General features: G+C 43.7%; 1 protein-coding gene across 1 annotated transcript in view; it reads right to left on the bottom strand.

Annotated features, from left to right (window-relative positions):
• The window catches only part of LOC115466372 (microtubule-associated protein 4-like), a 107,116-nt gene extending 100,167 nt beyond the window's left edge, over positions 1–6,949 (bottom strand). Inside the window, exons 1-2 of the mRNA XM_030197600.1 lie at positions 6,905–6,949; positions 6,561–6,759 (exon numbers count right to left, since the gene is read on the bottom strand). Coding sequence (XP_030053460.1) covers positions 6,561–6,759; positions 6,905–6,949 — 244 coding nt within the window. The remainder of the gene's footprint in view (positions 1–6,560; positions 6,760–6,904) is intronic.
• Positions 6,950–15,664: the final 8,715 nt, after the last annotated feature.

Raw genomic sequence — 15,664 nt, 5'->3', positions numbered from 1 at the left:
TTCAGCAAGGACATATTCAAGCCATGAATGGCATCCTAGAGTGACTCTAAAGTCACAGTACCTGGTGTCTCAATATCCAAGATCTCCAAATATGAAGCAGCCTTCTCCTTGAACTGCAAGATATCTTTCACAGCCTGTTGTGCTAGCTGTCTTCCCATATCACAAGGGAGGTCTCCAGCACATCCCAGGGGAGTTGAAACTGCCAGCAGGAGATCCTCCAACATGAGTGGATCAAACACCTGCACAGAACTGGAATTGCTCACTCCAACCACAGGTAGACTACTGGGTCGCAGTGCAGGGACTCTCTCGGACTGGGCTCCAATGAAGCCAGATCTTCACTGCTCTCTGCTAATACGCCCAAGGGGAAGGGGATGGAGAGGAGGAAAACGGAGATCCTCTCACCATCGGCAAAGTGGTTCTGGCAAAGCTGCGGTCCAGTCCAGAGTGCAGAGGGATTTCCTCCAGCTCACACCCTTCCTCTTGCCCATAGCTCTCCCACAGACAAGAGGGCTAACGATGCTACTACACTGCACAGCAAGAGGAGCACCATTCAACGTGTCTCACAGTGTCATCTTGAATCTCACACCACTGGTGATTCTCAAGGGTAATTCATTGGAGAACAAAGTGGACACAGGACTGTGTTTTTCTTTCACTGCTCCCACGCTTTTGCCAGAGACAGCATTCAGCTACTAAGCAAATTTACTGTATTTCTCATGGCTATTTCTCTGTTTTAACATTGTGAAAGAATAACTTTCAGATTCTACCTGAAAAAGACCCCTGAAGCAGATTTTTGCAAGCCAAAAGATGGTCCTGTGTCAGGTCTTTGGTTCGTCAATAAAACTACACCCTTGAGAATTCACCAGTATTGGAAGATTCATTCTTTTTTCCTTACAGCCCTATTGCTCAAGTATTTCGTACATTTTTTTTGTGTTGTTCCTCCACCTTGGTGGTTTCTCTCCCTACAAAACAGGCAATCACGGAGTACTTTTATTTAAATAATGGAAAAACTTTGTAAGGGGCATTGTGGGATTGTATGAAAACTAATTTGGAGGAACCTTCTCTCTCTACTGCAGTACACTAGAAGAGAAAGAGGGAGGCCAGAGAATGACAACTAAGGGACAGTTCAGGTATTGAAGGCAAAGCATAATGGGACCTTGTCCTCCAAAGGTGACTAGGGAGTTGGAGGGTGTCTAAACTGATCTGTATGGATTAGGGATAAAAAAATTTGTATTCAAATTGAAGAGGGTAAAACAGGTATATTTGAGTTTTGAAACAAGGCAAGAAAGTTGCTGGCACAGATTAAAAATAGGATTAAAGAAGCAAAATATTATACATTTTTATCTATATGCGAAAAGGCTAAAGGAGACTAGGACTCTTCAGCTTGGAAAAGAGACGGCTGAGGAGGGGACATGACTAAGGCCTAGAAAACCCCGAGTGGTGTAGAACAGGTAGAAGTGAATCGAGGCCAGGGGATGCTCAAAGAAATTACATGGAAATACTTTTAAAACAAATTGGAGGAATATGGTTTTACTCAAGGAATAGATAAGCTTTGGAATTCGTTGCTGGAGGATGTGGTAACAGCAGTTAGCATATCTAGGTTTAAAAAAAAGGTTTGGACAAGTTGCTGTAGAAAAAGTCCATAGTCTGTTATTGAGATGGTCATGGGGGAAGCCACTGCTTGCCCTGGATTGGTAGCATGGAATGCTGTTACTAATTGGGTTTCTTCCAGGTACTTGTGACCTGGATTGGCCATTGTTAGAAGCAGGATACTGGGCTAGATGGACCACTGGTCTGACCCAGTATGGCTACTCATGTTCTTATGATTCTAAAGACATTTGAGCGGTTTTCCAGGGAGTATTATAGAAAGCTGTTTGCTCAAGAGACAGTGGCCAAAGGATAATAGGGGGGAGGGGGAGTACTTGAGGCTGTCCCTTGTTAACTTAATGAGGAAGAAGAGTCTATTGTGGATATTACAAGTGTGGAAGTGTTCAGAGCTATTGCCAGAGTTTTTTTATATTTACTAAGAAACCTCCAGGTCTTAGAGTCTCAGGCGTTGCTGGTCAGGCAAGCAATGGTGGCGGCGAGAGTTGTGATTACTAGGCATTGGAAATCCAGGGATGTCCCATCTTTGACAAGGTGGCTAAATACACTCTGGTTCATTTGTGAAACGGAGAGGCTTCAAGCTGTTCGAGGCCACACTGAGGTGAAATGGGAGGCCATATGGGAGCCCTTTCTGAGACACTGCACATACCAGGAGGGAACGGTTTAGGGGAGGTACTTTGGGTGAATGGGGGGGGGGGGGGGGGGGGGGGGGGGGGGGGCTTTGGACTTAAATACAAGAAAAAGTTGAGGTCGTATCTTGAGCCAATTGTGTACTCTGAACTCCTGTTGATGTTTTGGTGTGCAATAGCACCATTTTGAAATCTGTGTAGATGTTATGTTCACATTCTGTATGCTAGCAGTACACTGTTTTTGAAAGAATAGTTTTGTCTGTACAGGAATTCTTTAATGATCAATCAAGACTTCATTAACATAAAAAAATGATTTAAAGATTCATTGGTAGGCCCCACAGTGATGTTGTCCCAGGATCTATGAATAATGTAGCAATTACCCTTATTCTGATATCAGGCAAAGTTGTGTGTGTGTGTAGCTCATATGGATCCATCTCAGTGTTAATCTAGATGCTAAATTATTAGTGTAGATATTAGCTAGCAGGTTATAAGTGTTTATTCTTCATCTAGTGCACGAAGTTCAGTTGGGTTTTAATGAGGCAGACAAGATATTAGAAAAGCTGCTCAACCTGATCTGAAAGGCTAAGGCAAATAAGATTTCTATGCTGCTAGTGGTGGATGTGGAAAAAACCCGTTGTTAAGGTTGAATGGAAGTCTATGTTCCTGGTGGTTCAAAATAGCACTGGCAACTTCTAGTTGTCGTCTCATGGTATCAGTAGGGATCAAGCTGCTGTATAAGGGCAAAGAGTGGCAAGGACAGGAGTAACTGGAAATCACTCCTACCCCAGTAGACACCACAGATGTTCCAAGTAGGCTTGAGTGGAAGGTGCAGTCTTGTTTTTGCATGCTGGCCCCTTTAAGAAGCAGCTGGGAGCATTGGCAGTGGCTTTGTGACAATACTCCTGTTGCAAAACATGCCAATATTTTGCTGGCATTTTTTTCTCAAGGAGTATTGTTCAGTTTACATAGTAACAAGGTGCTTTGCATGCTTTCCATCTTATTACTGAATATCCCAAGGCAACTAACAAGCGTAAAGGCAATGTAACACACATTACTGCCCATTAACATACATTAAGGAGAAAATAATGTGCTATGTTCTGAAATTTGACCGACAAGGACCAGGTGGAATGGGAGAAGCTATACCCTATTTCTAAACTTCAACAGAATGTCCAAATGTGCACTGCTTCCTTGCCTCCTCAAAATTCTCCCCCCCCCCCCCCCCCCCGATTACGGTAATTCGGTTTAGAAGTTCCATCAGGATACTGTGTCATACACCCAGAATGCATCGACTTATAAGTACATAAGTACATAAGTAGTGCCATACTGGGAAAGACCAAAGGTCCATCTAGCCCAGCATCCTGTCACCGACAGTGGCCAATCCAGGTCAAGGGCACCTGGCACGCTCCCCAAACGTAAAAACATTCCAGACAAGTTATACCTAAAAATGCGGAATTTTTCCAAGTCCATTTAATAGCGGTCTATGGACTTGTCCTTTAGGAATCTATCTAACCCCTTTTTAAACTCCGTCAAGCTAACCGCCCGTACCACGTTCTCCGGCAACGAATTCCAGAGTCTAATTACACGTTGGGTGAAGAAAAATTTTCTCCGATTCGTTTTAAATTTACCACACTGTAGCTTCAACTCATGCCCTCTAGTCCTAGTATTTTTGGATAGCGTGAACAGTCGCTTCACATCCACCCGATCATTCCACTCATTATTTTATACACTTCTATCATATCTCCCCTCAGCCGTCTCTTCTCCAAGCTTGAAAAGCCTAGCCTTCTCAGCCTCTCTTCATAGGCAAGTCGTCCCATCCCCACTATCATTTTCGTCGCCCTTCGCTGTACCTTTTCCAATTCTACTATATCTTTTTTGAGATACGGAGACCAGTACTGAACACAATACTCCAGGTGCGGTCGCACCATGGAGCGATACAACGACATTATAACATCCGCACACCTGGACTCCATACCCTTCCTAATAACACCCAACATTCTATTTGCTTTCCTAGCCGCAGCAGCACACTGAGCAGAAGGTTTCAGCGTATCATCGACGACGACACCCAGATCCCTTTCTTGATCCGTAACTCCTAACGCGGAACCTTGCAAGACGTAGCTATAATTCGGGTTCCTCTTACCCACATGCATCACTTTGCACTTGTCAACATTGAACTTCATCTGCCACTTGCACGCACATTCTCCCAGTCTCGCAAGGTCCTCCTGTAATCGTTCACATTCCTCCTGCGACTTGACGGACCCTGAATAATTTTGTGTCATCGGCGAATTTAATTACCTCACTAGTTATTCCCATCTCTAGGTCATTTATAAATACATTAAAAAGCAACGGACCCAGCACAGACCCCTGCGGGACCCCACTAACTACCCTCCTCCACTGAGAATACTGGCCACGCAATCCTACTCTCTGCTTCCTATCTTTCAACCAGTTCTTAATCCATAATAATACCCTACCTCCGATTCCCTGACTCTGCAATTTCTTCAGGAGTCTTTCGTGCGGCACTTTGTCAAACGCCTTCTGAAAATCCAGATATACAATATCAACCGGCTCCCCATTGTCCACATGTTTGCTTACCCCCTCAAAAAAATGCATTAGATTGGTGAGGCAAGACTTCCCTTCACTAAATCCGTGCTGACTTTGTCTCATCAGTCCATGTTTTTGTATATGCTCTGCAATTTATTCTTAATAATAGCCTCCACCATCTTGCCCGGCACCGACGTCAGACTCACCGGTCTATAATTTCCCGGATCTCCTCTGGAACCCTTCTTAAAATCGGAGTAACATTGGCTACCCTCCAGTCTTCCGGTACTACACTCGATTTTAGGGACAGATTGCATATTTCTAACAGTAGCTCCGCAAGTTCATTTTTTAGTTCTATTAATACTCTGGGATGAATACCATCAGGTCCCGGTGATTTACTACTCTTCAGCTTGCTGAATGACCCATTACATCCTCCAAGGTACAGAGAATTTGTTTAGTTTCTCCGACTCCCCGCTTCAAATATTCTTTCCGGCACCGGTGTCCCCCCCAAATCCTCCTCGGTGAAGACGAAGCAAAGAATTCATTTAATTTCTCCGCTACGGCTTTGTCCTCCTTGATCGCCCCTTTAAACACCATTTTCGTCCAGCGGCCCCAACGACTCTTGGCCGGTTTCCTGCTTTTAATGTATCCTAAAAAAATTTTTACTATGTATTTTTGCTTCCAACGCTAATTTCTTCTCAAAGTCCTTTTTTGCCCTCCTTATCTCGCTTTGCATTTGGCTTGGCATTCCTTATGATCTATCCTGTTACTTTCAGTTGGTTCTCTTCTCCACTTTCTGAAGGATTGTTTTTCGCCTCTAATGATTTCCTTTATCTTACTGTTTAGCCACGCCGGCTGACGTTTAGTCTTTTTTCCCTTTTTTCTAATACGTGGAATATATTTGTCCTGAACCTCCAGGATGGTGTTTTTAAACAGCATCCACGCCTGATGCAAGTTTTTTACTCTGCGAGCTGCTCCTTTCAGTCTTTTTTTCACCATTTTTCTCATTTTGTCGTAATCACCTTTTCTATAGTTACCTACGCTAGCGTACTTGATTTCCTAGTTTCACTTCCTTCCAATGCCAATATCAAAACGATCATATTATGATCACTGTTATCAAGCGGCCCTCGTATCGTTACCCCTGCACTAGATCATGACGCACCCAATAAGGACTAAGGTCTAGTATTTTTCCTTCTCTTGTCGGCTCCTGAACTAGCTGTTCCATGAAGCTGTCCTTGATTTCATCAAGAAATCCTATGTCCCTTGCGTGTACAGATGTTACATTAACCCAGTCTATATGCGGGTAATTGAAATCCCCCATTATTATTGTGTTGCCCAGTTTGTTTGCGTCCCTGATTTCCTTTAACATTTCCGCATCCGTCTGTTCGTCCTGGCCAGGCGGACGGTAGTATACTGTCTTCACCATCAAGATGTGCCCTTCATGCAGCACAGATCTAGCCAATAGTATTGCCTAACCACAAAGCATTGTCCTTTGGGTTGTATAAACTGTTGATAAAATAATTTCTTGTCCATGGCTGATACTTATGTAGTAGACATTCAGTTTCCCACTCTCCTAATCTTATGATAAGTAGGAACAGAAGAATCGCCAACTGGGTCAAAGTCAGAGAAAGGATACTTGGCTCTGTTAAGCTGTGAATATTAATGAGGGCAACATTTGACCACTGAAAGGCAAGATAAACCACACTATCAAACCAATTTACCAGATTTTTTTTTTTTTTAACGAGCTTGATATGTCACGTCACAGAAAAAAGGAAGTTACAAATCAGTGCTTACCTGTTGGCCTCTTAGGAGTTGAAGCTGTGGTTTTCTGAACAGACCCAGTCATGGAATTGTTGGCGTCAACTGAAGTGGATGTTGGCGTTCTGGGAGCCACAGGGCTGGCCTTAACAGTAGTCCCAGAAGCAGTGGTAGGGGTTTTTGAAATAGCTGTTCGCTTCTCTGGACTCTTTAACGGGCTTTTTGTATCCACACCCTGTTGAAAACATTGAATTACAGTTCTATAGCAGGCTGGCTATCTAGAGTACAGTACACTACATTGGGAAAAACACAACCAACTGAATACAAGTTTACTTACAATCCAATGTGGGAAAACTAGTCAGAAGCCTGGAATTTCTTGCCCTTGTAGTCTGTAGTGACAAGTTTAAAATACCAAACATAGCCATGTTTCGCTCACAGGCTGCACTTGGGTAAAACGTGCTAGAGATAATATGTGGATGTTCAATTTTCACTGTACACACTATTTTTAAAAATTGTATTATCTTCCCAAGGGTCATATAATTCAATTTGTTCTTCCAATCAAATATGCTCCAATAGTGTTTGCTACATTGATCAGAGCTTGAGTGTAGAGATGCTGCTGGCCAACGTTCCATGAGAACATACAGTGATTGAAGAAACTGAACCCTCCCCTCGCCCTCCCCCAAAAAAATACGTTGGGTATTTAAACCATAAAATGTGGACCTGGTACAGCAAATGAATTTGAAATACTATCTTTGCTACTAGGCAAAGTAGCATCTGGCAGTGCAGTATTTCAGATAATTAAAAAAAAAAGTTACAAAACTATGTGGGCCAGACCTGAGTAAACCTTCACATTGCTACTTGCAATGAAAAGTTTTACACTGATCAACCAAGCCCTTGCAATTCAAACACTTAAACACAACAGCTGCTTGGAAAAACTATAAATCTCCCTTGACTTCTTCCATTCTGCTTGCATCCTCTTGATTTGAACTGTAGTCCTTCATAATACAGATGTTCTATCTAGTATCCTGAATGGCTAGTGTTTCACTTCTAGCAATCCCAAGAGCTTAATGGTAAATCGGATCAGCATCGCCTTACCTCACTTTCAGGTCTCTCGGTGTGGCAGAGAGCCGTGTAGTGCTGGTGAGAGGGCGTTTGGGAGTGGAGGAAGTTGCTGGACCAGATGCTGCTGGGCTGGCAGGTTTTTTGGTTTGGGTAAGTGTAGTAGCAGAAGCTGGCCGCTTGGGGCTTGAAGTGGAGATTGGTTGCTTTTTGCAACTGCTGGCTTGGCTGATGGAGTGACTGCTGAAGGCTAAACACGTTCAAAAGCAAAACCGAAAAACCACACACACAGCAAAACAAACAAAAGAAAGAAATTGAAAGATCAGAATTTCAGCCAAAGTAAAATGTATGCAGCATGGAACAGCATAAAATGAACCATTAAAGCTACAAAGCAAACATTCTGTTTTCTGAGTTTCCCTGCCAAAATTTGAATTAGTACAAGCTGTGACCCCTTTCATTGGGCCAACGTAATAGGTTGCCTTCCAGATGCACTGGTCTTGTGTTCAGGTTTCCAGAACCACTTTGGTCTCAAACATTCAGCCACAATCTCTGGATAAATTTTTATCCTGCTTCAGTGAGATGCCACATCCTGCCAAGAATCTAGTCTAACCCAGGACCAATACAGCTACTGGCCTCTGCACCGTAAAAAAAAAAAAAAAAAAAGCTAGCACACACTAATCATTTCCCTTTCCAAGGGGAAAAACCTTCCCAAACATCTGGGTCTCAGTGGAAAACATTTAAGACAAGCCTTCGTTTTCATGAGAACACTAATAGCATTCACCAAGTCCATGCAGCATAGCATAAGGTGGTCTGTTAAAGCTGAAGCCCATCATTGCACCTTAGACTAGCGAATGACACAGGGATGGGGACAAACTCTAAAAGGTTAGCCTTAAACAGGCTGGTCCACCTAGATGAATAGCATTTATAAAATGCTAGTATAAGTAAAAATTTAACACATCTTAAGACAACTGGCAACTGAATTCAACGATTTCCAACACTTGACACTTATTTTCCTGTTCATCCAATATACAGGCAACCAAGTCTTTGAGAAGGTTGTATCAAAGCCAGATAAAAATGGAAGGCTTTCCATCAACAACTCAGGATCCTCCAAAATCCACACTCCCAGAAAGCATCACATCTACGGAACAGCTCCCCTCCAAAGTAATGAAAATGGATGTTAGCAGTTTTATGATCAACTTCTATGGAACAATTCCTCCTTTGAAGGCTACTGTTAATGAACTGGACAGTTATGCTTGACTGATGCAGATGACTGTGTTTTGATTTTTTTGGAAGAAAGAAAAGCAGAAAGTGTTGTCCCAGAACTGGCAAAACTTGAAACGGGGGATCCTGTGCATTCCTGCTACCATAGCATGTCTGAGAGGACATTTTTTTTTTATTGTGGAAGGAACGTGGAAGACAAGAGAGCTAGACTGAATCCTGAGATTGTGGCTGAATAAGTCATCCACAGATTTATAGTGAAGTCAGATTTTGGGGGATGGAAGGGTGGGGAGGGGCTGTATTTCAGTTGTTTATTATAGTTTATTTGTGATTTTATAACACTAGTACATAATATTCCTTTTATAAAACTTTACTAAAAAGATTTAAATATAAAATCATAAGCGTTCAAGGCTTGTGCAGGAGGTCAGAGCCTGGGAAACAGGGCAGAGACTAGGGACAAAAAACCCCAACTTTGTCCCTGTGTCTCTCTCTACTTCAGACTCCTGCCTATCCTAACTTTAGGATAGCAAGAGTGAGAAAATCTACTTAGAGTTGAGTAGTTTTCTGAAACTACTGAACTGAATTTGAAATCATGATACTACTGGTCATAAGATTTACAGTCATGTAAGGCTTAGAAAAGATTTTCAGTCTTGTATATTTTCAAAACAATGGGCAGCCTTGCACAGTAAAGAAAGATGGTAAAAAACTGAATTTTTCTGGGTGGCCATATGTTTCGTTGTAAACTTTAAAAAGAGGGAACAAAGAAGGCTCTTTATCTCACACTGTGAGAAGTGTAGCTAAATTTTATAAAATTATACTGCTTTTCCTGGAAAATCATTCAAAGCAGTTTACCATACTATTAAGAGTAATTCAGTTCTTTCAGCTGCCTCTGTGGGAATGGGCTTCTGTCACATACAGTGTATCTGACTGCTGCTTATGTCATTGAAAAAGATAACCCCAAAACAGCAACAAGATACCAGGCACATATGTGGCACTGAAATTCTCTCTCTAAGAATTGGGGAGGGGGGAACTAACTTTTTAAATATAATTCATACAGGTGTGTGTAAATCACACCGAGTACATTAAAATGATCCATCCTAGTATATGGATTACTGTGAATGAGGCTAAGAGTCTTGGAAATAGTAAATGCTGGTAAGGGGACTGTGAGAGTCACTTTCTCATTGCTATTAAAACATTGTTTTTATAGACTTATACTACTGCACTGCAAAGTCCAGTTACTGTGAAACTCAACTTTCTTTGGGATGCCCAAGTAGACTTACTGGGACTGAAAGAGCTAAGGATCTTAATCCAAACCTACTGAACGAAATATGGTTATCTATTTATATTAACTATGGGACAAACGATCGGCTCCTTGGACTTATGAAAACACATGGGATCCATCCCATCTATGGACGAACATCACAACTGCATTCCCATTTCAATGGCTTGAAGAGATCTGTGAATGAATGCCAGAAACCATCTTTCACTGAGTGGGCGAAGTAGAACTAGAATACAGGATTTTACAGCGTAATAAAAGCAAATCTTTAAAACAAAAAAAAAAAAAAAAACCTGAACAGTAAAGCAGTCCATAGATAGCAGCTTAAATGTGCTTTTTGGTACTCTAGACTTGGCTCCTAATTAACCATCTCAGAAAACAGAATTCTCTCACCCGTGAAGCGGGAGTAAAAGCAGGGATAGAAAATATCAAGACTCCAACCCCCCTTCCATCATAGTCACGAACCTTGGTTTTTTTCTCTGGGCTTGGTGGAAGCTCTTTGCTGGGAGGCGCTGTGATGTCGACTCCAGTGGTACCATCCTGTGCTTGTGATGCTTCTGTTTTTTCTAACAGAGAACAGACAAGAACACTGCTTCAATCAGTTCTAGTAAAACCTGCCATAAAGAAAAGGGGGTAAACTAACCACTCCATTTCAGATTTACCATTAAAAATGTGTGTATATATATATCTCTCTCTCTATACATCTCCCTGTGGTAGTCAAAATCTGCCTAAACAATGTACTTCTACAAAAGTGAAGTAGAAGATGCTCAAGTTAAGTCTAATTGAAAAATTTCATGAAGTAATAAGACTCCATCAGCTCAAGATAAGTTAGTTCAATGAATGCCCCTGACCAGATGGGCAAAGGAATGCAAGCAACTTTGACAAGTTCTGAGAGAGGCAACATATACAGGCAGCTGAGAAGTTTACTCAGTTCAGAAAAAAAAAACTTCATGCATGCTGCTCCCTTTACACTTCTGGTGCACTTTCCTGCATCTTAATTCTTACCTATTATAGCTCAAAACCTCTGCCTTACATGGTTAATGCCTTAATTAAGAGGCCAGGAGGCAGGATACCTTAGTCACATCAGAAAAATCGAGGAAGGGTTATGGTTTCAAAGCATTCATAGTAGAATACGGCTGTCTCAGGGCTGGCCCTTCCCTAGGTGAATCTAAGCTGCCATGATTTTTTTGTTTTGGGGGGGTTTAATAGAGAAGAGTGAGGAGCTGGAAGTAGCAAAATAGTCAGTACAGTTGGTTGGGGGGGGGGCATTCTTCCTTCTCTTTCTTCAGGCTGGCACCATGAGTGCACTCAAACATGTGGATATAAGGCCAAACACTCTTTGATAACCTCCTTGTGCAACATGAGATCAGCTTCAGGAAGTGCTGGCCTTGCAATATGGTATGCTGTCCTTAAGAGGAGAAAGGGCAGCAGGTGAATGGGTAGCCTCTTAAGACCCTGATAGTGAACCTATGACACGCGTGTCAGCACTGACACGCGTAAGCCATTTTCGATGACACGCGGCGCCGCCGCAGTGTGGTCGCCCTCCCTCCGGAAACTAACCTTAAAGCCTCCTTTTACATCGCAGCAAGCAGCAGCAGGGCAGGCCACTCCTTCCTTCCATGTCCTGACCTCGCCTGACGTAACGTCCGCGAGGGCGGAGCACAGAAGGAAGGAGGAGAGGTCTGCCCTGCTGCTGCTTGCTGCAACGTGAAAGGAAGCTTTAAGGTTAGTTCCAGGCCCGGTAGCGGGTGGAGGGGGGGCCCGGCGACCTCAGGTGGGCAGCGATCTCGGGTAGGGGGGGCCCGGGGGCGGTCCTAGAAGCAATGATTTTTCTTGAAGTGACACACCACCCGAGTTATGCTCGGTTTTTTGGTGAATTTTGACACACCAAGCTCAAAAGGTTGCCCATCACTGCTCTAAGACATGCTGGAAATTTTAATCAGCTATGATGCAAAGAGGGTATACCAAACTACTGTGTGCTTGTATCTATGATCTGTGTATGTAAGAACCATCTTACAAACTGTATTTTTTCTAACAATCTCTCATATAACCACCCAATTTTCTCTCTCACTAACCTCATCCTATAACTATAGGAGTACATTTTTGGTAAGATAATTAGACAAAATACATTAACGGAAGAGACTAACCTAGGAATCTAAGACATGCACCTGTAACTGCATAAAGCCAATATGACGTGCAGCTCATGATTAAACTGAACATTTAAGGTACATATAGGGAACTGGAAACAACGCAAGTGTAGTCTAAGAGCAATTAAGCATAGATCTGAGGATCAAATGTAGGTCAAGTGTAAGGGTATTAAGATACTATAGTTAAACCTCCAGTCTTGCATCCCCCTCCCATGATGTTAATAATTACACACAATCACTGTGGGGGAGTTGGACCCCCCTCCAAGAATTTCTCCTACATATCAGACTTTAGCCCATTTCTAATCTGCAATGTTGGCTTGGGATGTCATCATACTGCACCATACATATACTGTGCATGGAAGACTGCCTCTGACCCTTATTCTGTCTATTCAGTGATATATCTGGCTCAATCTGGAGGACATACATTAGAGAATGACAGGGGACCTGTGGTAAAGTGGACAGAGCCCGCGGGGACAGGACGGGGATGAGACAGAGCCCAAGGGTGGCGGGAACAAATTTTGTCCCCGTGTCATTCTGTACTTTGAAGCCTATTAATGAATTGGACTGTTTGCGTGATGCAGAAGATATTTTGATTCTTTTTCAAAAAACAAGCAAACATGCTGGCCACAAATAGCAAATTGCAAGGAGGATCCTGGTACATTCTTGCTACCAGCACATCTTCTGAGAAGACATTTTCTATTTCAGGAAGGGACTGTGGAAGACAGGAGAGCTAGACTGAATCCTGAGATTGTTGATGACTTATTCATCACAGATTATAAAATCATAACAGTGCTTCATAGGGCATATTTCTCCTTCACCAAGGCATACACAACGGGTTGTATTTTGTACCCCTGGACATTTTAACAGGGTGGATTAGGATTCCTTGGGGTAGTAGAAGTACTATTACTACTATTACTACTATTAACATTTCTAAAGCGCTACCAGGGTTATGCAGCGCTGTACAATCTAACAAAGGACAGTCCCTGCTCAAAGGAGCTTACAATCTAAAGGACAAAAAAGTGCAGTCAAATTGGGGGCAGTCTAGATTTCCTGGATAGAGGTACAATGTAGGTGCCGAAAGCGACATTGAAGAGGTGGGCTTTGAGCAAGGATTTGAAGATGGGCAGGGAGGGGGCTTGGCGTATGGGCTCAGGGAGTTTATTCCAAGCATAGGGTTGAGGTGAGGCAGAAAGGGCGGAGCCTGGAGTTGGCGAGTGGTGGAGAAGGGTACTGAGAGGAGGGATTTGTCCTGTGAGCGGAGGTTACGGGTAGGAGCGTAAGGGGAGATGAGGGTAGAGAGGTAATGAGGGGCTGCAGATTGAGTGCATTTGTAGGTTAGTAGGAGAAGCTTGAACTGTATGCGGTACCTGATCGGAAGCAGTGAAGTGACTTGAGGAGAGGGGTGATATGAGCATATCGGTCTAGGCGGAAGATAAGACGGGCAGCAGAGTTCTGAATGGATTGAAGGGGGGATAGATGGTTAAGTGGGAGGCCAGTGAGGAGTAGGTTGCAGTAGTCAAAGCGAGAGGTGATGAGAGAGTGGATGAGAGTTCGGGTGGTGTGCTCGGAGAGGAAGGGGCGAATTTTGCTGATGTTATAGAGAAGAAGCGACAGGTCTTGGCTGTCTGCTGGATATGGGCAGCAGAGAAGGAGAGGGAGGAGTCGAAGATGACTCGAGGTTGCAGGCAGATGAGACGGGGAGGATGAGGGTGTTGTCGACTGAAATAGAGAGTGGAGGAGAGGAGAAGTCAGCTATCATTGGGGTTGGAACGGTAGAGGGTGGTGGTGGTGGGTTATTATAATTACTCATTCTTACTGTTTTCTATTTGTGATTTAAAACAGTTGCACAGCATATTGTTCCTTTTTATAATTTAATAAAAAGATTTTAAATATAAAATCATAAGTGTTCGAGGCTTCTGCAGATGAGGACAGAGACCAGCGGGGACAGAGACAGAACGCACGGGACATGGGGACAGAGAGAACCCCGTGGAGCAGGGAAGGGGACAAACTCTGTCCCCATGTCATTCTCTAACATGCATGCAGTAACCTTGGCCAAGGACATTTTGTTTATTCAGCCCCAGACTGCTTGAGCCTCAGGAATTCACAGGCAGATGATCAAAAGCCCTGTGCTGTTCCAAACAGCACTCTAAAAATAGCGCTGGAACAGCGCGGGGACATATTAGACCTATGATCAGAGATAATGATATGCAAATTTAAGCACGCAATTATCTCTGATCACGGGGTAGAAATGCGGGAGAATTGTGCCTGAGCATGAGCTCAGCACAATCCTCCGGCACTTGTTTCGACAGGTCTGGGCTGTCAAAAGCCCAGACCTGTCAAACACAGGGGCTGGAGGTCCATGGGACCACTAGACCCCAACTACCCCTGCCCCGAGCAAGGCAAAACGGGGGCTGGAGATCTGGTAGACCTCCAGTCACTCCAAACGACCCTCCACCCCCCCCCCCCCCCAGGTTCAGGAAGGGCTGAAGATCTGATGGGTCTCCAGCCCCCCCCCCCCCCCTAACTCTTCTCAGCATTTGTAAAGGTCCCTGGTGGCCCAGTGGGTGACTGACCCCCCCCCCCCAGCGACAGGGGGCTGGAGGTCCGCTGGACCTCCGGTAACCCCCCAACACCCCCCCCCTGACAGTTCAGTGAGGGCTGGAGATCTGGTGGGTCTCCAGCCCCCCAACTCCCCTCAGCATTTGCAAAGGTCCCTGGTGGCCGAGTGGGCGACTGACCCCCCCCCCCCCCCCCCCCAGTGACAGGGGGCTGGAGGTCCGCAAGACCTCTGGTGGGTCTCCAGCCCCCCTAACATTAAGAAGGGGTCCCTGGTGGTCCAGTGTCAATTCCCCTACCACCATCACCCACAATAAATATTCATGAGAGAAATCTGCATGCAGTATAGGCAGTGCATGCAAACCTCTCATGAATATTAATTGTAGGTATCTTGAAACCTGACTTGCTGGGGTGCCTTCAGGACCAGTTTTAGGAACTACTGATTTAAGGGTCAACAGAATAAAAGTTGCTAATTCTCTCAACTTCTAAGCAGCTTGCAGATGCAAGGAAAACACTCTGAAGTATCTGTATACAAATGCTAGAAGCCTAAAAAATAAGACAGGAGAGTTAGGTTATATAGCATCAATGACAATGTGGTGGATTAAAACTGGAGGGTGTGGGTGCGCTGTATTTTAAACAGGGACTTCAGTTAAAAAATATGTTAACAGAAATTAGAAAACCTAGCAAATTTGGCAAAAGTATAATAATGGGGTGACTTCAATGAACCCTATAGTGACTGGTTAAATGCCACATCAGGGAGTGCTAGGGAGGTAAAATTTCTAGATGTAATAAATGACTGCTTCTTGGAGCAACTAATCTAGGAACCAACAAGAGAGGGACCTATTTTAGATCTAGTGCTTAGTGGAAAGCAGAACTTAGTACAA

Source organism: Microcaecilia unicolor, chromosome 1 (genome assembly GCF_901765095.1).
Source record: "Microcaecilia unicolor chromosome 1, aMicUni1.1, whole genome shotgun sequence".
NCBI lineage: Eukaryota > Metazoa > Chordata > Amphibia > Gymnophiona > Siphonopidae > Microcaecilia > Microcaecilia unicolor.
Note: the sequence above shows the minus strand (reverse complement) of the source record. Positions and strands in the feature narration are given on the sequence as shown.